This window comes from Orycteropus afer, unplaced genomic scaffold (genome assembly GCF_000298275.1).
Source record: "Orycteropus afer afer isolate SDZICR_OR568_19922 unplaced genomic scaffold, OryAfe1.0 scaffold00754, whole genome shotgun sequence".
Lineage (NCBI taxonomy): Eukaryota > Metazoa > Chordata > Mammalia > Tubulidentata > Orycteropodidae > Orycteropus > Orycteropus afer.
In genome coordinates, this window is record NW_006922341.1 from 366,280 (window position 1) to 387,926 (window position 21,647).

General features: G+C 48.5%; 1 protein-coding gene across 1 annotated transcript in view; it reads left to right on the forward strand.

Annotated features, from left to right (window-relative positions):
• Positions 1-21,647, forward strand: part of PIGG (phosphatidylinositol glycan anchor biosynthesis class G) — a 66,231-nt gene that overhangs the window by 39,113 nt on the left and 5,471 nt on the right. Inside the window, exons 6-10 of the mRNA XM_007957505.2 lie at positions 6,063-6,275; positions 12,441-12,658; positions 12,978-13,259; positions 14,902-15,359; positions 18,621-18,812. Coding sequence (XP_007955696.2) covers positions 6,063-6,275; positions 12,441-12,658; positions 12,978-13,259; positions 14,902-15,359; positions 18,621-18,812 — 1,363 coding nt within the window. The remainder of the gene's footprint in view (positions 1-6,062; positions 6,276-12,440; positions 12,659-12,977; positions 13,260-14,901; positions 15,360-18,620; positions 18,813-21,647) is intronic.

Genomic DNA, 21,647 nt, shown 5'->3' on the forward strand with positions numbered 1-21,647 from the left:
TGGCCTCATGGGAAGTTCCTTATGATTGGTTGACTGAGGAAGAGAAAACACGTGCTTTGTGTCCAGATGGTTCTGTACAATATACAGGCATCACTGATTCATGGGCTGTGGCCAGTGGTTTGGCTGCATAGTCAGGGACTTGAAAGGACCATTATTGGAAAGTTGGTGACTAGGAGGTATAGGGAAGAAGCATGTGGATAGACTTCCCTGAATGGGCTGAAGAAGTGAAGATAATTGTGTCACATATGCATGCTCACTAAAGGGTGACCTCAGCAGTCGAGATCTTTAACAATCAAGTGGATACGGTGATGTGTTCTTTGGAAACCAGTCATCCTCTTTTCCCAGCCACTCCTGTCATTATCCAGTGGACTCATGAAGAGAGTGGCCATGGTGGCAGAGGTGGAGATTATGCATGTGCTCAGCAACATGGACTTTAACTTAATAAGGCTGCCTTGGCTATAGCCACTGCTGAGTGCCTAGTCTGCTAGCAGCAGAGACCAACACTGAGTCCTGCAATATGGAACCATTCCTTGGGGTGATCAGCTAGCAACCTGGTGCAGGTTGATTACATTGGACCACGTGTCTCATGGAAAGGTCAGCATTTTGTTCTTACTGGAATACCCACTCCGGGTATGGATTTGCCTTCCCTGTACACATTGCTTCTGCCAAAACTACCATCCGTGGCCTTACAGAATGCCTTATCACCATCATGATATCCTACACAGCATCATCTTAGATCTAGGGACTCACTTCACAGCAAATAAAATGTGGCAGTGGGCCCATGCTCATGGAATTCACTAGTCTTAGCATTTGCCCCATCATCCTGAAGCAGCTGGCTGATGGCATGATGGAATGGCCTTCTGAAGACACAATTAGTATCAGTCAGGTGTCAATACCTTGCAGGGTTGGGGCAGTGTCCTTCAGGAGGCTGTATATGCTCTAAACAAGCATCTGATATATGATGCTGTTTCTCCCATAGCCCAGATTCACGGGTCCAGGAACCATGGGGTGGAAATGGGAGTGTCATTACTCCTAGTGATGAATTTGCAAAATTTTTGCTTCCTGTGGGTCTGGAGATCCTAGTTCCAAAGGGAGGCATACTCCCATCTGAAGCCATGATTACACTGAACTGGAACTTAACAATGCCACCTGGCCATTTCTGGCTGCTCATGCCTGTGGATCAAAAAGTAAAGAAAGGAGTTACTGTGTTATCTGGAGTGATTGCTCCTGAATACCAAGGAGAAATTGGATTTGTATTGCATCATGGTGGTAAAGAAGAATAACAGGGGACTCCTCAGAACGCCTCTTAGTACTGCCGTGCCCTGTGATTAAAGTCAGTGGAAAACTATAGCAACTCAATTCTGATACGTCTACTAATGACCCAGACCCTTCAGGAATGAAGGTTTGGGTCACCCCATCATGCAGAGAACCATAACCGGCTGAGGTGTTTGCTGAGAGCAAAAGGAGCAGAGAATGGGTGGTAGAAGAGGGAGTTCTAAGCACCAGCTGTGGCCGTGTGGCCGCTTGCAGAAATCCAGACTGAGTATTAGGAGTGTGTCTTCCTTGTACGTGTGCATCAGATGGTTCTGCTTTCTTATCAAATACAAGATGTAAATGGGGCTAGTATGTTTTTGGTATTACACGTTTTAGTTGTGTCATGTTAGGCACAAATATGATTTTATAATTATTTTTATTTAGAGATTACATACGGTTTAAGGAGATGTATACAGGTGCCAAGTTAACGAGTGTGATGGTTAAGACTGTGTCAGCTTGGCTGAGCCATGATTGGCAGTGGTTTGACAGTTCTAATGTAGTGTGTCAATTATGTACTGATGTTGTCATCCCCTGATGAGAATTGATGTAACGTGGTCACTTTTGTGTTGCGATCTGCCTTGAGCATCCAGTCAGCTGAGAGGGCGTTTCCTGCCCAGTGTGCATGAACATTCTGGCAAAGGTCTCCGCCTTTTTGCTCAGTCTGGATCCTGCATCTGGATCCCCAGCATCTCACCTTCAGTTCTTTGCACTTGTGCCAACAGCCTGCCCTCTGACCTGCCAGTCTTGGGTTAGTCAGCCCCTGCACCTCCGTAAATCAGAAGCCTCCAGCCTGCCTTCTGACCCACAGACTTGGAACCTGCTGGCCTCTACAACTGCATGAACCATTTTCTTGAGATAAATCTCTTTCTCTTTGTGTGTACGTGTATAACTTCACTGGTTTTGCTTTTCTAGAGAGTCCAGCCTAAAACAGCAGCTGAGTGCTTCAACCACTGTGCCACCAGGGTTCCTGAGATGTCTCCAAGTCTCCTTTAATCTGTAGGCTTGCTCTTTTCCTGTTTTTTACCTCAGTTTCTGTGTATAAGTCCTTGGCGGTCTACACTAAGGTGCTCCCTGTCCTCGACATACCATGTCACTTGATCAGCTGACCCAAGGCTCAGGCAGGCTCAGATTCTATGGTTTTGTTTTGTTCTTGTCTTTTGTTTTAGCAACACTGCTTCTGTCAGGGGCATGTGGCATCTGCTTCACTGTAATGGTAAGCTGGTGAGATCACTGTGGCCCATTAATTCACTAGAGGGCATGGCTTGTCATTGTGAAATTCTGTGGTTGTTTTTCATTAATTAGCCAGAATAATGCCACAAAGACAACTTCCTCTTTTGTACTTCTTGATTAACTAGTGGTGCCATTTTCACAGTCACTATATCTTCCCAGTGTGACCCCTTAGACTAGAGTTCTCTTTTAAGAATCATTATGATTCATGGATTTAAGTTAGAGCTTCCAGCTGGTTCATTCCAGTTTGACTCCCAGCTGAGGAATTGCATTTCTACCGGATATATTCAGTTAGAGTCTACAGTGCATCAAGATCCCAGGTGATTCTTATATTTACATAAGGCTCACTTGAGGATCTAGTTAAAATGCAGATTGTGATTCAGTATGTCTGGTATGGAAATGCAGATTCTCAGCAGGGGGCTGAACCTGAATGAACGAGTTTGAAACCTTAAGTTAAGCATATTCAGTGTGTTTCAGTACCTTGTAGATATTACTCTTTGATATTCAAATTTCCCCATCATTGGCCAGTGGGACTTCTTCAGAGTAGCACCCGAGTCCTCTGGATAAGATCTTGGCAGTCTGTGAAACACTGTCATATGCACTTCCTTAAACTTGGTAGCACATGTCTCCAGGTTGCCGGTTGCTCTCAGTGGGAAGTGGGATTTGAGGATGACGGTCTTGGAGCTAGACTGCTCACTGACCCTAGATTAGGCATATTTTTATAAAGCAGGAAATTAGACTTACAGTTCCAATTGCCATTCATTGCTACAAAGCTGACTTCATTGAGTTCCCATCTGTATGTTTCACTAAGCTTAGAATCCTGGTCCTTAACATCCCCAGATATGATAGAACTAAAATGTCACACAATTACTCGCTTGCTGTATCCCACAGTGGTGTAGTGGATAAGGCACTTGACTGCTGACCTGAAGATCAGCAGTTCAAACCCACCAGCTGCTCCACAGAAGGAAGATGGGATGATCCACTTCTATAAAGATTTACAGCCTTGGAAACTGTGTTGGATTGGGTTCTCTAGAGAAACACAAAAACCAGCAAAGTATATATATATATATATTTATAGAGAGAGAAAGAGAGAGAGAGAGAAATTTATCTTAGATAAATGGCTCACAAGCGTGTAGAAGCCGACAAGTTCAAGCTGAAAAGTTCGTCTCTGGAGGGGGATGGGGCCCAGGGCCGTCTGGCTTTCGCACGCACGGCAGAGGAGTTCAAGTCACAAAGTTCGTCTCTGGAGAGAGATGGGGCCCGGAGTCGTCTGGTTCCCGTAAGCACAGTAGAGCCGAGTGAATCAAGCTGACACGCAGTGCGCTGGTCGCTGTTCCCAACAAAGAATGAATCTGAAAACCTCCAGGGCGAGCAGCGAGCTGCTCGCTCCAGGAAGTATATAGTCCGGAATGCCGTTCTTCCAGTTTGTCCCTGGGATAGTATTGCAGGTAGGCCACACCCCTGGGGAAACTCCCCCTAGGCCGACCAGCCGCTTAGAACGCAGTCATGTGATCCATCATGGGAACCACCACTCACAACTGGAGTCCAGCCAAGTTGACACATCTTCAACTATCACAGAAACCCAATGGGGGTCGCTGTGAGTCAGAAACGACTTGACGGCAGTGGGTTTGATTTGGTTTTTGGTTTCTGTCCCAGTGGACAGTATGAATACCAAGAGTAGTGTAAGGTGGTTTTTTGTTATTTTGGGATCAAAACACTTAATCTAAGAAAATATAAGAAAAGGAAACACAGCAGTGTTAAGAGTGGCAAAAGCTTTTTCTAAGCAAGGCAAAGAGCCCAGAGCCACCAGCTGAAGGCTGGTCAGGAAGGTTCATAAATTATATGTTCTACCAAATAAAAAGAAAATTCTGTAAAAACAAAAGCTACCGCAGTGTAAAAACCCGCAAGCTCCTGTTCAAGTGCTTGGAGGGCAGGCCAACCTGCCTGCCCTGTGAAGGCAGCCCAGGGCCCCCCTGACCCGTGTCATACCTGTGTTAATCCTTAGTGTGGGCCTTTTGCGCTCTGCATGGAGAAGAGAACCCTCCTGCTGAGGTTCTCATCCAAGCTATGTGTCCCATGGTCAGTGGCATCGTGATGGCTCTTTGCAGCAGGTCTTTGGAGCACCAGCCATGCTGGGCCATGGATAGGGCCTGTCTGTCAGAGTTGGTTCCAGAATCTGGCCTCCTTGAATGTCACCTCATACTGTTCTGCCCAGGAGCCATGTGGCACAGAGTACATTTGGCTGTTGAATGGAAAGAGCAGTGCCTAGGACGCACTGTATCCAGAAGGGACCAGCAGAGCAGGAGCCTGTGCTCCCTCCTGCCTCCTCTGCAGTGACCCTCCCTTGCACCTGCTGATTGTGCTTTACCCCCTTGCTGCACTGAGTGTCTTGCTTTAATCTCTCTCCTAGTACATAGAAACAAGCTGCTGTTATTTTTTCCCCCTTTATTTGTGGTGAGAACACATAAGACATTCACCAACATAACAGCTTCCACATGGACAGCTCAAGGACACTGATGACATTTTTCATGTCGTGCCACCATTATTGCTATTCTTTTCCAAACTATTCCACCACCATTAGCATAAACTCAGTGCCTTGCAAACAGAAGCTTCCCCTTTCCCACTCCCTCCTACCCCCATATATAATCTTTGATAGACATTTTTTTTCCCTCAACCTATCTAGGAGTTGTCCCCACCCCTCACCTCCATCCCTAGTAACCAACGAAGAAAGTTCTCTTCCATATATAAATCTTTCCATGACCTTTTATGATAGTGGATTAATACAATATTTGTCGTCCTGTGATTGACTTACTTCACTCAGCTTAATATCCTTGAAGTTCATCCACATTACACAGTGAGAAACCAGCTTCTTCAGGGAAGGCACACTTGACGTACAATGGGTGCTCTGTAAACTGAGAAAAAAATATGAAGTGATTTCTCTTTTGGACGAATCTGCACTGAATGGTTTTGAGAGTCAGTGATTTGACTCACATTTTTTGTGAAGCTCAAAGTCAGGAGCAACCACAATCTTACACTTTTTTAGAAGCCGTCGCTGGTAGTGGAGGTTGTGAGTCAACTTGGTTGGGCTATGAGTCTGAGTGGCTCAGTAGCTGCATGGAGTTACTCCCCATGATGAGACTGGATGTTGTGTAGTCCCCTCCATGGTGGAATCAACCGTGAGCACTTAATCAGTTGCCTTCGGGGTGTGGCCTGCTTCCAGTATATACAGAAAGGGTCCTGCATTTGGTTGTCTTCATCTCTAGTTCTGGACTTGAACAGTGGCCTGCCATTTTACCTGCCCATCTTTGGTTCATCAGCTCCAGTGGCCTGGAACAAGAGCTAGAGCTGAAGCCCAAGATCAAGACCTTTTACCCAGACCCTAGAGCTGGCACACTGTATTCAGACTTCTAGCCTCCTAAACTGTAAAAGAAAAAATTCCTGTTTGTTAAAGCTGTTATTTCTGTTATGGCAGTACTAGAGAACTAAGACACCATCACTTAAGACACTTTTCTTTTTCCTAGGTGATGTCAGGCGTCCAAAGCACGTCCAACAGACTGATCTGGCTGCAACACTGGCAGTAGGGCTGGGCTTGCCAATTCCAAAAAACAGCGTGGGGCGTCTTTTATTCCCAGTTGTTGAAGGAAAACCAATGCGAGAGCAGTTGCGATTTTTACACTTAAATACAGTGCAGCTCAGCAAGTTGTTGCAAGAGAACGTGCCACTGTATGAGAAAGGTAAGTTGGTCACTAATTCCTTAAAAAGCTGGAATTGGAGATACCATTTGACCCAGCCATCCCATTACTAGGTATATATCCTGAAGAAGTGAGAGTCAGGACAAGAACAGATATATGCACACCCATGGTCATCGCAGCACTATTTACAATAGCAAAAAGATGGAAACACCCTCTGTGCCCATCAACAGAAGAATGGATAACCAAACTATGGTACAGACACACAATGGAATACTGTGCAACACTAAAGAATAACATGTTGTTGTTGTTGTTATTATGTGCTGTTGAGTCGGCCCCGACTCATAGCGACCCCTCCTTGGGTTTTTGAGGCAGTATCACTACGGAAGTAGGATTGCCCATCCTTCCTTCCGAGGAGTGGCTGGTGGGTTTGAACCGCCAGCCGTCTGGTTAGCAGGCAAGTATCTTAGCCACTATGCTACCAGAGCTCCCAAAGAATAACATAGAATCTGCAAAACAGCACATAACATGGATGAACTTGGAGGACATTATGTTGAGTGAAATAGGATCACAAGGACAAATACAGTATTAGTTCATTATTTTATATATGGAAGGAAACTTTCTTTGTTGATTACCAGGTGTTGGGGGGGGGAGGAAACACACACACACACACACACACACAAACATTGATCCATGGGGGGAAAAGAGTTGATCCCTAATCTCTGACTTCTGTTGGGACTGTCTCTCTCCACTGAACAAGTTCTGTGGAGAGTTTAGTGAAAGGAATGCTTTCTGGTCGGTGTTGCTCACACAGGTTGTGATCCTGGTTCCCTGGAGCACTGTCACCAGATGCAACATCCATGCAGTTATCTGAGCTCTTGCATAAATTTCTCCCCTTCACGTCCCCTTCTCTCCTTTTCCCTCCCCTCCTCCCATCTTCTTCCCTCATCTTCTTCCTCTTCCTCCCCTCTCCTTTCTCATTTCCCCTCCACTCTGCCCTTCTTTTGGGGGAATCACTTTTCCCTTCATTCAGGGAGTTTCCATGCCTTTGTACAGGGACAGAAAGGACTAGCTTTCCTCATGCTCCCTCTCAGTTGCATGGGTTGACGGAGACCACTTCTTCCCCAGGATTCATGGCCTTCTTTGAGATCTTTCCCGGGAGCCCTCCTCTCCTGCCTTGGCTGCGTCTCACAGCAGTGTTTGGTCTCCCAGATGTGGCCCTCTTGGGGGTTTTATCTGGGAAACACTTGTTCCTTTCAGCCTGGTTAAGTCACCTTGTCTGGGTCTAGGTCAGTGTCTGCATGCTTTCAAGTGAATGTTTTCGGTGCTGTCAAGTACATTTTGACTCATAGTGACTTTCTGTCCAACAGAACGAAACTCTGCCCAGTCCTGCACCATCCTTATGGCTGTCGCTGTGCTTGACCTCATCGTAGCCACACTGTGTCGCTCCATCTTGCTGAGGCTCTTTCCCTTTTTCACTGACCCTCTTCTTTACCAGCAGGACGTTCTTGTCCAGGAACTGAGCCCTCCTGATAACATGGCCAAAGAACGAGAGAGAAAGTCTGGCCTCTCTTGCTTCCAAGGAGCATTCTGGCTGTCCTTCTTCCTGACAGATTTGTTCATTCTTCTGAGTCCATGGTATATTTAGTATTCACCAACACCATAATTTAACTACATCTCTTCTTTGGTCTTCCTTATTCATTGTCCAGCTTTCACATTTATGTGAGGCTATTGAAAAGACAGTGGCTTGGGTCAGGCACAGTTTTGTCTTCAAATTGACATCTTTGCTCTTTAACAGTTAATCCCTTGTAGCAAGTTTGTCCAATGCAATATGTGGTCTGATTTCTTGATTGCTGCTTCCATGGGTGTTCACTATGATCCAAGTAAAACCAAACCCCTGACAGTTTCAATCTTTCCTCCATTTTTCATGATATTGCTTATAGATCCAGTTGTGAGGATTTTCATTTTTTTTTATGTTGCAGTGTAATCCATACTGCAGATTGTAGTCTTTAATCTTCATCAGTAAGTGCTTCAGGTTATCTTTACTTTCAGTAAGCAAGGTTGTATCATCTGCATACTGCAGGTTGTTAATGAGTCTTCCTGATGCTGTGTTCTTCATATACTCCAGCTTCTCGGATTATTTGCTCAGCATACAGATTGAATAAGTATGGTGAAAGGATACAACCCTGACACACACTTTTCCTGATTTTAAACCATGCAGTATTTCCTTGTTCTGTTTGAACGACAGCCTCTTGGTCTATTTACAGGTTCCTTATGAGCACAATTAAAACTCAAAAAAAAAACCCAAACTCACTGCTGTCAAGTCAATTTGATTTGTAGCGACCTCTCCTTGGGTTTCTGAAGTGGTATCTCTATGGAAGTAGATTTCCCAGTCTTCCTTCTGAGGAGTGGCTGGTGGGTTTGAACCACTAGCCTTCTGGTTGGCAGTCAAATGCCTTAGGCACTGTGCCACCAGAGCTCTTATTCTTCTCAGTGTTATGCATAATATGTTGTGATCCACACAGTAGGAAGCCTTCACAAAGTGAAGCCTTTACAAATTAAAGCCTTACACAGGTAAACATCTTTCTGGTATTCTTTGCTTTCAGCCAAGATCCATCTGACATCAGTAATTATATCCCTCATTCCACACCCTCTTCTGAATCTGCCTTGAATTTCTGGTGGTTCCCTGTCTATGCACTGCTGCAACCATTTTTTAATTATCTTCAGTACAATTTTACTTGCATGTGATATTAATGATATTGTTCGATTATTTCCACGTTCTGTTGGATCACTTTTCTTTGGAATGGGCAACAAATACGGATCTCTTCCAGTCAGTTGGCCAGGTAACTGTCTTCTAAGTTTCTTGGCATAAATAACTGAGCTCCTCCAGTGCTACATCTGTTTGTTGAAACATCTCGATTCTCTCATTTCCTGGAGCTTTTTCTCCAATTCCTTTAATGCCGCTTGGACTTCTTTTTTTAATACCATTGGTTTTGATCATTTTGATCCTAAAATGGTTAAATGTTGACCAGTTCTTTTTGGTACAATGACTGTGTATTCCTTCCATCTTCTTTTGATGCTTCCTGCATCATTCAGTATTTTACCCATGTTGTTGTTACGTGCCTTCAAGTTGGACCCGACTCATAGTGACCCCTCTTTGGGCTTCCCAGGTGGTATCACTACAGAAGTAGATTTCCCAACCTTCCTTCCACAAAGTGGCTGGTTTTGCCCATAGAATCCTTCAGTATTACAACTCGAGACTTGAATATTTTCTTTATTTCATTGGGAAATGCTGAGCGTGTTCTTCCCTTTTGATTTTCTAGCTCCAGATCTTTGCACATTTCATTATAGTACTCCACTTTGTCTTCTCAAGTTGCCCTTTGGAATTTCTGTTCACCTCTTTTACGTCATCATATCTTCCTTTCACTTTAGCTTCTCTCTGTCCAAGAGCAAGTTTTAGGGTCTCCTGACGTCCATTGTATTATTTTCTTTCTTCTTGTTGTCTGTGTTGTCTAGTGCTGCTGTAACAGAGATACTGCAGGTGAATGGCTCTAACAAACAGAAACGTATTCTCTCAGTTTGGGAGGCCAGAAGTCTGAGTTCAGATGCTGGCTCTAGGGAAAGGCTCTCCGTTTGTGTCTCTTGTTCCCAGGAGGACCCCAGCACAGGCTGTCTGGGTCCAAAGGACATTTTCTGCTCCTGGCTCCTCTGTCTTGGTGGTAGCAGGTCCCCCTTCTCTGCTTCCTTCCGTCTCCTTTTATCTCTTGTAAGATACAAGGTGTTTCAGGCCACACCCCAGGAAAACTCTGCTTACATAGGACCAGGGCTGTGATGGGACTAAGGATGTTGCAACCCACTCTTAATCTTAATCCTTTTATACCTGATCAACTTCTCACATCAGATCAGATCCTGGAGAAACAAGGCTGTCACTGAGAATCATGGCCCAGACAAGCTGACACGAATTCTGAGGGACACAATTCAATCCATGACCGTTGTCTTTTTAATGACCTTTTGCTTTCTTCATATATGATGTCCTTCATGTGATCCCATAACTCATCTAGTTTTTGGTCATTTTTGTTCAGGGCATCAAATCTGTTCTTCAGATAGTCTCTAAATTCAAGTGGGATATAATCAAGGTCATATTTGGGCTCTCATGGACTTGTTTTAATTTTCTTTAGCTTCAACTAGAACTTGCATATATGCAGTTGATGGTTTCCTGCCCTTTATCTGACTGATGAATTTGAGCTTCTCCATTGCCTCTTTCCACAGATGTAGTCGATTTGATTTCTATGTATTCCATCTGGTAAGGCCCACGTGTATAGTCGCCATTTATATTGTTGGAAAAGGTATTTGTAGTGAATAAATGGTCAGTCTTGCAAAATTCTGTCTTACAATCCCCAGCTTCATTTCTATCCCAAGGCCGTATTTTCCAGCCACTGAGATTCTTCTTTGTTTCCAACTTGTGCATTCCAATCACTAGTAATAGTTAACATATCTTGATTGCATGTTTGGTCAGTTTCTCACTGCAGAAGTTGGTGAAATTCTTCAGTTTCTTCATCTTTAGTGGTTGGTGTGTGAATAATAATAATAAATACCAGTGGTGTTACCTGATCTTCCTTGTGGACATAAGGATATTACCGTATCACTGAGAGCACTGTGCTTCAGGACAGATTCGAAATGCTCTTTGTGACCATGAATGCGATGCCATTCCTCTTCAGTCTGTCGTCCTGGCATAGTAGACCACGTGACTATCAGATTAAAAATGACCAGTACCAATCCATTTCAGATCACTAATGCCTAGGATATGCGTTCCATTTCGTTTTTGTCAACTTCTAATTTTTCTAGATTCATACTTTGTTTCAGCCTCTAATTATTAATGGATTTTTACAGCTGTTTCTTGTCGTTTTGAGGCACGCCACATCATCCAATGAGTGTCCCGAAAGCTTTGCTCCATGCACGTCATTAAGGTTGACTCTTCTTGAGGCAGCAGTTGTCTCTGGCCGTGTTTTGACTGCCTTCCAGCCTGAGGGGCTCATCTTCTGCCACTGTGTCAGTGTCCACTGCTGTTTCTAAGGTTCTCCCTGGAAAGTTTCTTGAAAGTAGATTGTCAGGTCCTCCTTCTTAGTCTCAGTCTGGAAGCTCTGCTGAAACCTGTGCAATGGGTGACCCCACAGGCATTTGAAATACCGGTGGTATAACGTCTAGCCTCACAGCAGCATGCAGCCTTCACAATATAACAAACTCATGTGATTGCTGTGTTTTCTGAATGGCGTTCAGATACCAGGCTCTGGGTACCACTTCCTGAAGGGCATGTGGCAGTCAGTGTGTACACTTGGGCAGCATGAGTGAATTTGGAGAGTAGGAAAGGTGTTCTGGGTTTTTGTTGCTATTGTTTTTAAACAGGAACAATTTCTAAATATTTAAGAAAAATTAGAAATGACACCTTTAAGGATTGAATTGTGTCCCCCACGAATGTGTTGTAATTCCTATTATCTCTACCTGTGCTCATAACCCCATTCAGGAGTGGGCTGTCTTTATTTTATAAACAAGGCAGCACTGGTGTAGGGTGTACTTTGAGTCAAGTCTTTTGGGATATGAAGGAAGCTAAACAACAGAGAGGATAGATGCCAAGACACAAGGAGATATCCAGGGAACCAGGAAGCACAAGCTGAAGAGACAAGGCCCTTCCTCCTGAGCTCAGAGAAGACCTTCCCCTAGAACTGGTGCTCTGACTTCAGACTGCTAGCCTCCTTTTCCTGCGAGAAAATTAATTTTAGTTTGTTCAAACCACCCCCTTGTGGTATTTCTGTTAGAGCAGCACTTGACAATTAAGACAGAAACCTTCAAGTCTTTGCTCAGATGTTACCTCAGGAAAGCCCAGCAGTCCCAGAATCCTCCCTCCATTGTTTTTCTCCACAGCACAGATGTTTCGGATGCTACTCGTGTATTTTCCTTCTTATCCTCTCTTCCTCGTGGATGTAAGCCTCACGAGGGCAGACATTTCTGTCCTGCTGTGTACCGTGTTCCAGGCAGGTAGTTGGGCAGACAGGGAGCGTGTGAGTGGGCAGATGAGCATTCTCAGCTTTTACAGCGTGACCAGTGAAGCTGCTGATCTCACTAAGGAGTAGTTCATCTTCATCAGCTGTCAGTTCTTAAAGATGAAGCTTTATCATCTGCCAAATTTTAAACACCTTTTTTCTCTCTGGTTAGATCCTGGATTTGAACAGTTTAAAATGTCAGAACGGTTGCATGGGAATTGGATCAAGCTCTACTTGGAGGAGAAGGGCTCTGAAGTCCTTCTGAATCTTGGCATGAAGGTCCTCAGGCAGTACCTGGATGCCCTGCAGACCCTGAGCCTGTCTCTGAGCAGACAGGTGGCGCAGTACGACATCTACTCGATGGCAGTGGGAGCTGTGCTGGTCCTGGAGGTGGGGCTCACGGGCTCAGCTATCGATTAGGTCAGAAAGGCAACCGAAGCGCTGCCCTATAAAGTATGTGCAGTGTCAGTAGGATGAAGCACGGGGAACAGAACATCTCACTCACTGAGCTTTGTTCCACAGAGGGGTCTGGTGGGCTCACTCACACTGAGCCAGCCACGCCTTCTTGGCAGCTAGCTGGAAATCCGCTCTAGGAATCTTAGTGGGCGTTACTGTCAGGATGGCTGATGTCAGGTCAGGTGCCTGGTTTGGTCTGCAGTAGGTGTCTCCCGACCTGGTCTGTGGACACACCTGTGGTCTCCCTGTCCAGGTCCTATCCCTGCTTCTGCTCAGCGTCCCAAAGGCTCTGGGCCCAGCGGCTGAGCTGGACGTGCCGCTGTCATCACCGCTGTTCTCCCTGCTCTTCTGCCTGACTCTCCTGGTCCTCTCCGCCGTCCATGTTGTCGTGTGCACCTCAGCTGAGAGCACCTGCTACTTCTGCAGCGTGCCCTGGCTGGTGGCGAGTGGGGCGGTGCTGCTGATGGCTGCGCTGCTCTGTGCGATCGTGTCAGCCGTTTCCAAGACTGGAGTCAGCACAAAGCATGCAGGGAAGGTAAGGCCTCCTGAGGGGGGGCGCTGCCTCTCTAGGCTGTGTCGTCTCCTCTCACTGCATCCCAGGAAACCCCAGCACGTGTGGCACTGAGCACATGGCAGAAGGGCCTAGTGAATGATGGCAGTACAGCAGCCACACTTGTGGACCCCTAGGGTTCCTGTTTGAAGATCCAGTAGTGCTGTTACATCGTGTCTGTCTGTGTGCAGAGGAAACAGCAGATTCCTGTGGCTCTAGTACCAGAGGTTGTAAAAGGCCGCACATTTCTGAGGAGAAGACATCTCTGTGTGGGGATGTGAGGGCACTGGGTCCATAAAGGTGGTGGATCACAGAGGAACAAGTCTTCCTAACAACTTGGGGTGGTCTCTCTGAGGATATGGGCTGATCCCTCTGATGATGGGCTGGTTTCTCTGAGGATGTAGTGGTTTCTCTGAGGGTAGAGATGGTCTCTGGGGATGGAGGTGGTCTCTCAGAAGATGGAGGTGGTCTCTGAGGGTGTGAGTGATCTCTCTGAGGATGGTGATGGTCTCTCAGAGAATGAGGGTGGTCTCTCTGAGGATATGAGTAATCTCTCTGAGGATGTGAGTGATCTCTCTGAGGATGGTGATGGTCTCTCAGAGAATGAGGGTGGTCTCTCTGAGGATATGAGTAAGCTCTCTGAGGATGTGAGTGATCTCTCTGAGGATGGAGGTGGTCTCTCTGAGGATGGAGGCGGTCTTTGAGGATGTGAGTGGTCTGAGGGTAGAGATGGTCTCTGAGGATGGAGGTGGTCTCTCTGAGGATAGAGGTAGCTCTCTGAGGATGGAGATGGTCTCTCTGAGGATGGAGGTGGTCTCTGAGGATGTGAGTGATCTCTGAGAATGGAGCTGGTCTCTGAGGATAGAAATGGTCTCTCTGAGGGTGGAGGTGGTCTCTGAGTATGTGAGTGATCTCTCTGAGAATGGTGATGGTCTCTCAGAGGATGAGGGTGGTCTCCCTGAGGATATGAGTAATCTCTCTGAGGATGTGAGTGATCTCTGAGGATGGAAGTGGTCTCTCTGAGGATGAGGTGGTCTCTGAGGATGTGAGTGGTATCTGAGGATGAAGGTGGTGTCTCTGAGGATGGCTGGTGGTGGTCTCTCTGAGGATGTGAGTGGTATCTGAGGATGGAAGTGGTCTCTCTGAGGATGAGGTGGTCTCTCTGAGGATGTGAGTGGTAGCTGAGGGTGGAGATGGTGTCTCTGAGGATGGAGGTGATCTCTGAGGATGGAGGTAGTCTCTGAGGATAGAGATGGTCTCTTTGAGGATAAAGGTGGTCTCTCTGAGGATGTGGGTGATCTCCGGGTATGGGCTGGTCTCCAAGGATGTGAACGATCTCTGAGGATGAGGATGTGAGTGGTCTCTCTGAAGATGGTGGTTATCTCTTTCGCCACCGTCAGCGTCAGTCACTTTGCCTCTCTGCTCACAGCTCGAATTCCCAGGTGAGGGTCCACACACCACTGATCAGGAAGCAGGGTTGGTCGTGAGTCTCCAGGACTGTGTCCAGAGAAAGGCGATTCCCCCCCAACAGAGCAGAGCTGGGAGGTTCTGGGCACAGGAAGGACGGGGTTCCTGGTGGTCATTGTGTGCATGTCCAGACGTCACTTAGTGTGTTTCCCCTCCACAGAACCTTGCTCCTTCTAGCTCTCAGTGGTCAGAGCTGGATCTCCTCATCCTGCTGGGGACCGCAGGCCATGTCCTGAGCCTGGGTGCAAGCAGCTTCATCGAGGAGGAGCACCAGACCTGGTACTTCCTTGTCAGCACCCTGTGCCTGGCACTGTGTCAGCAGGTTTATAGAAGCCACTTCCTTGGCAATAAGGAGGATCCACAGTGCAGCTCGTATGCAGATCCTGGGCTCAAGCTGGCTTTGCCGACTCAGCGGGACCGGGCCAAGGGCTGTGCTGTACTGCAGGACAACGGGGCACATGTGGCCACCTCTGCCTTTGAGCAGCTGGGCGATGCAGAGCGGTGGATGGCGCTGGCCAGCCCTTGGGCCGTGCTGTGCTGCTGCCGGCTGCTGCGGGCCCTGAACCAGACGGGCGTGCAGGGGGCCCACCGGCCTGACCTTGGGCACTGGCTCACCAGGTGAGGGCCGTCCCGGGAGCATCCAGAGAGGCTCTCTCCAAGTTTAGGCCTGTTTCATGTTGAGGATTGGGTCACATTTGAACTCAGAGCTGGAAACACACGGTTTTCAGTTGATGCAGGTAGAGGGTTCACCTTGAGCCTGATGTGGGGGGATGCAGAGTCAGCAGGACTGGGCCCCAGGCCTGTGTGTCACTGTGTGTTCTCCATGTGTCACTGTGTCACCAGGTGTGTCACTGTATCACTCTGTGCTCTGTTTGTCACCATGTTTGTTTTGTGTCATTGACTTTCTGTATCACTGCATCACTCTTTGTCACCATTTGTGTCACTGTGTGTCTGTGTCACTATAGGTTACCTGTGTATCTACATCTGTGTCACCTGTCACCACATCACTGTGTTCTCAGTGTGACTGTGATTGGTGTCGCTTGCTGTGTGTCAGCGTCACTGTGTCACTGTGTGTCACCATGTATCTCTATATCACTGATCTCTGTGTCACCACATCACTGTATTCTGGGTTACTCTGTCACTGTGTGTCTGTGTCACTGTGTGTCACCATGTATCTCTGTGTCACCACATCACTGTATTCTGGGTTACTCTGTCACCGTGTCACTGTGTGTCTGTGTCACTGTGTGTCACCATGTATCTCTGTGTCACCACATCACTGTATTCTGGGTTACTCTGTCACCATGTCACTGTGTGTCTGTGTCACTGTGTCACTGTGTGTCACCATGTATCTCTGTGTCACCACATAACTGTATTCTGGGTTACTCTGTCACTGTGTCACCTGTGTGTCTGTGTCACTGTCACTCTGTGTCACCACATCACTGTGGTACCTCTTCCAGTTCCAGGCTCAGGATGTGGTCATTGACTCTTGGGAGTTTGGCAGGGATGCCCCACGTCCTCACAGTGTCCAGTCGCTTTACTTCAGAGAGAGAATGGCAGGGAATCTAAGAGGCCCCACTTGCCACATAGGAAATATCATGGGTCTCATGGGGACCAGCCTGGTGCAGAAAGACTGACAGTTAGGCAAATGGGGGCAGTTTGGGGACAGCGTGGGGGTGAGCAGCCTCCCTGGATGGTGTTTCCCCAGTCCTCTGTCTCCCCACCTAGAAGGATAGCGTGGGGGGTGACCAGCCTCCCTGGATGGTTCTCCCTGTCCCCTGTCCTCTGTCTCCCCACCTGGAGGGACAGGGTGGGTAATGAGCAGCCTCCCTGGATGGCATTCCCCCAGTCCTCCGTCTCCCCAGCTGGAGGAGGGGTCAGAGCCAGTGCAGTAGAGGCTGGGTCTCCACCTCCTGGGCTCCGCACACAGGGCCAGATGAGTCAGTCTGGTGGGGAAGTGATGCTGTCTGAGGATTGACATAACAAGGAAATGGAACAGATGCTTTGGGAGCTGTGGCTACTGCCATCGACTGATAGCAACCCCCATTGGTTTCCAAGGCTGTCACTTCATGGAAGTAGATTCTTCATCTTCCTCCCTCGGAGCAGCTTGGGGCTTTGAACCACTGGCCTTCTGATTAGCAGCCAAATGCCTTACCCCCTATGGCACCAGAGTTCATTTGGGGAGCTGTGGAGTAAATCTTAATTGTCTGGCAGTGAAGCTGTAGAAGCGAGAGAGCGAGGAGGCAGCAGCAGGGTTGCTCAGAGTGTGGGTGCAGTGGCGAAGGAGCGGGGTACTTATGCTGTCATCGGGCTAAGTCACGAGGTGTGGCCAACACTGATGGAGGGGAGAAAGCAAAGTAGCTGGCGGAGCCAGCACTGGGCACTTGGGTCTGAACTGCTTACCCTTCCTCCAGCCACTTATCCTGTTGGGGATGTGTCCTGAGGAAGTGATGCAGAAAGGACAGGAGCTCAGCGTCTGGCATGCTGTCCCAGTGTTGCCATGTGGGCCACGGGCCCAACGCAGGAAGTGTTGGGTGCACACTGCACACTGCACACACCTGCGATCTCATAGCCGTCCTACAGTTAGGACGCTCACTGGCTCCTTGTCGAGGTGCAGCATCGGGTGCTGAACATGCAACTGGACAGGGGCCCAGTGCAGGGTCACCATGCTGAGCCTCAGCCCAAGGTGCGGGAGAATGGCCGGTGTGGACAGGTGCCTGGGGGAGCAGCTGGCATAGATGGGGGCTCAAAGCTGGTCACCATGTGAAGCCTCGGCCTAAGGGGGGAGGATGGTCAAGGTGGACGGGTGCCTAGGGAGTGGCTGGCACGGATGGGGGCTTGAAGCTCGGTCACCATGTGGAGCCTTGGTCTGAAGTGGGGTCCAGGTGGGAACATGATGCTGGATCCCTGCATCCAACCTTAGCCTGAGGTGAGGGAGCTCCATATCCAGCAGTGACCAGGGCCACGAGCCTTAGGCCTGCAGGGCAGCCACGCTCCCTATGTTGTGAGAGTCAGAGCATGTGGAGAGAGTTGGGCTGCTTCCCCCCAGGGTACGGGAGTAAGCATGGCCTGCCAGTGCAGGCTTCTCCCACTGGCCCTATGCCTGCTTAGAGGATGTGCCCCTCTCTTGCCATCCATGCCCTTCTCTGGACAGTGGCCATCAGTGCAGGAGGGCATAGTGTCCTGTCCCTCCAGTGGCCCTGGGGCCATGTTCCTGCCCTTCAGAGGCAGCAGTCCTGGGGTTGACGCATCTCACTGCTGTTCCACATGGTCGTGGGGGCTGCTAAGGAGAGCCCAGTGAGTGACAGGAGTGTAAGGAGGGGCCTGAGTCTACCGCCAGCTCTTGGCAATGCCCTCCAAGTGTGACTTGTCAGTGACTGAGTGCATAAATGGGACTGACGCACAGGCATGTGGTACAGGCAGCTGCTCTCAGGGTGGGACAGATGGGAGTGAGGTGATGGTTGGCACAGTGGTTGGTGCAGTTCTGTCCAGAATCTGCTTGCTGTGGCTCAGGGAATATGGGCTGTCCTGGCAGTAGGCACCCAAGTGGGGCACAGTGTCAATTCGGGACCCCAGCAGCAGGCTTTCAGTCCAGGGCCTCACAGGTGGGCCAACCTTCTGGGCCCTCGATGGCGGGCCGTCCTTCTGAGGCCTCAATGGTAGGTCATCCTTCCAGCCCTCGATGGCAGGCCATCCGTCCAGGGCCTCGATGGTGGGCCGTCTGTGAATGAGAAAGAGGACTCAGCTAAACACCCATGTGTCTAGTTTAAATAACCAGCAGTTTTCTCTTCAGCTGTTTGTCATCTGTTCTTAGAAACCCCCCATGTGCGCTTCAGTGGCCCTGTGCATGGCTGCTCACTGCGTCTTTCTGTCCCATTTCAGCTCTGATCACAAGGCTGCACTCTCAGTCCTGGCAGCCCTCTCACTGCTCACCATCTTCCTGTTGGTCCAAAGGAGGTGCTCACCAATGTCCAAGGTGGCCCTGGCACTTGGCCTGCTGGGCGTCTACTGCTATCGGGCCGCCATCGGGAACGTGATGTCACCGTGGCAACGAGGCAACAAGGACATCTCAAAGTGAGTGCCACTGACGACCCGTGGTGATCTGCGTGTTTGTCAGCAGTGACGCAGCCTAACCAGGAGTGCTGTGGTCAGCCAACTTTGTTAGCAGTTTTTAGGAGAGAGACAAATAGCTTGGAAGCAAGATCACTGAGATTGATTTTTAAAGTTAAAACAAATCAAGTCTCCTGGGTATATCATGGAACAGAGGGGTGTGGGTTGGTTTTAAGTTACCTATAGCATGTAGTTGCCAGGATTCACTCTTACAGAGTCAGGAAATGACTGTAGTAATGGGGATCATGAGTGAAACTTCATTGTGATGAGGAAATGAAGCTGGCTAGAAACTTCAGCTTTCCAACGGTTTGCAGTTAAGGGGTCAGGAGCCTGTGAGGCTCAAACAGACCAGCCAGGAGGCTGTTGCAGTAAATGCAGTGAAGCAGCCTGGAACCCTGCTTGGCGTGCCCCAGTGGCAAAGCTGTGGTGAAGAGCTGCTTCCCTCTGAGCAGAGGGCTGCTGGGGCGCCCTTCGGAGAGCAGTTGGTAAAGTGCATCAGGGACCTGGATGACCTCTGGCTAGGTCAGCCCCTAGAAACTTATCTTAAGACGTGTGGCGGGGTTCCTCTGTGTGGCCTTTTGTCTCAGTTCTTTGGAAAAACAGAGTGAGAGCTCTTTCCCCTAAGCCCTGAAAAGTGGCCTTTGCCTGAGGTTTCTACCCCAGCGGGTTTGATGCTTTTGACAGATTGATGGACATATCCTGGGTAAACTGTAATCATCTTGGTTTGATAACTTTTGTCTGGTGTTGGGCTGTAGCCTGCCCTGTGATCGGTATGCACCTTGCAGGGATTGGTCAGTAGACTATGTAAATGAGGTGTCTGTGGCCTACCAAGAGGGAATTGGTCATTTCATGGCCCTGATGGGAGGGCCATTCCTTGAAACTGACGAGGAATTGTGTATATAAGCAACCAATCCCACAAAGGTGTTTCAGACAGAACGAAGCAGGAAGGAAAGCAGAAGGAAGGGAAGAAAGAAGAAGCAAAGAAAGAGGAGGTGAAGACTCTTCTGAAAGAGCTGTAACGCCGGTCAGGGGCTGTAACATGGAAGACAGTGAGAGGTCTGGGAGGGCCCGGGGCAGTCAGTGGGGACAGATGGCAGGGCCGAGAGGAACTTGTCCCCAGGGGTCCAAGAGGGGCCAAGAGAATTGGCCAGCACTGAAGAAGAGAGACTTTGCCTGTGTGCTTCCTGATCCTGGTCCCGAGCTGTAGCCTGTTCCTTACAGATACCTCAACCATGATACAATCTATGAATTCTGTGCAGCCATTGCAATTGATTATGGAAGAGAAGTAGAGAGTGCTGTGGGAGGGATGGCGGGTATCAGAATTGGTACCAAGGTTGGAGGGAAGGTAGAGGGCTACTCTTGATCCACATTATCCCCCTTAAAGTTAGACGGGTACTGAGACTGCTCCTCCTACCCCATTTTACCCGTGGTCTGAGATGTAGCTTATGGTTGAGATGCTCACGGAAGTGTTAGCACAGTTGCAGAAAATGAAAGGCAAGGTGTAAGTGTAAATAAACCAAAACACCCAAACCACGCTCATTGCCATCTAGTCGGTTCTGACCTGGAGGACCCTATGGGATGCTGCCCTACAGGGTTTCCAAGGCTGGCTGTAAATGTTTACAGAAGCAGACTGAGATCTTTCTCCCGCAGAGCGTATGGTGGGCTTCAGCCACCAACCTGCCTGTTAGCAGCTGAGAGCTTAAGCACTGTGTCATCAGGGCCTCAGCAGTAATGAAGTGATTATCTGAATTATACTGATGCTATGTGAAGGAGCTCTGGTGGCCTAGTGCCTAAGGTGTCTGACTGCTAACCAGAAGGTTGGCGGTTCAAACCCACCAGCCACTCTTTGGAAGGAAGACTGGGCAATCTCCTTCTGCAGAGATTTACCGCCTTGGAAACCTAAAAGGGGTCCCCATGAGTCGGAATTGACTCGACGGCAGTGGGTTTGGTTTGGGTTTTCGGAGCGGGCTTTTACAGCCAGTGGATAGCAGGTTTCCTTAGAATATGTAAAGGTATGGAGGAACAGTTACAAAACTCTGGTGGGATCCCACCCTTACCAGGTGTGTGTATGTTTCTGCACTTATACAAAAAGGCTAACATACGTGGAGTGTGAATTGTGATTCTGCCCAGACGTGAGATCACACTGAACCATGGTTTACCTGTCTCGGTATTGAGGGTGTCTAGAATAACAGGTATTGCTCTCATGACTGGGGGAGAAAAGCAAATGTCGTCTTTTCTGGAAAGGTTAGGGTCAAACTGGGGCTACAGGGTGCCTGTGGGGGCTCATTTGACATGAGGAAGCGCTCCGGGGTCTCCTGACCTCTGTGGGGTGTGGCTGGGTGTTGCGCTGGGTGGCATTGTGGCCAGAGTGATAGGAGGAAGGTGGTGAGATGGCGTCGGATGGGCATGCTGGAGGCTCTCAGAGGCTGATGTCTTTTGGAATCTGAGACTTTGGGTCAACATCCATGCTCCTGGGGTCTTCAAAATAGGGTGTTGTGTAACTCTTCATTTCCTTTCAGATCTTAATTTCAGCATCACTTACTTCAAGACTGTGGCTGTGTTACATTATCTTACATGCTTAACAGGAGTCTGTACCTCAAACCAAAACCAGACCCACTTCTGTGGAGTCTATTCTGACCCACAGATCCCCTAGAGGACAGAGTAGAACTGCCCAAAGGGTCTCCAAGGCTGTCAGTCTTCACAGAAGCAAAGCCCAAACCACACCCACTGCCATGGAGTTGATTCTGACCCACAGCACCCCTAGAGGACAGAGTGGAACTGCCTTTTAAGGTTTCCAAG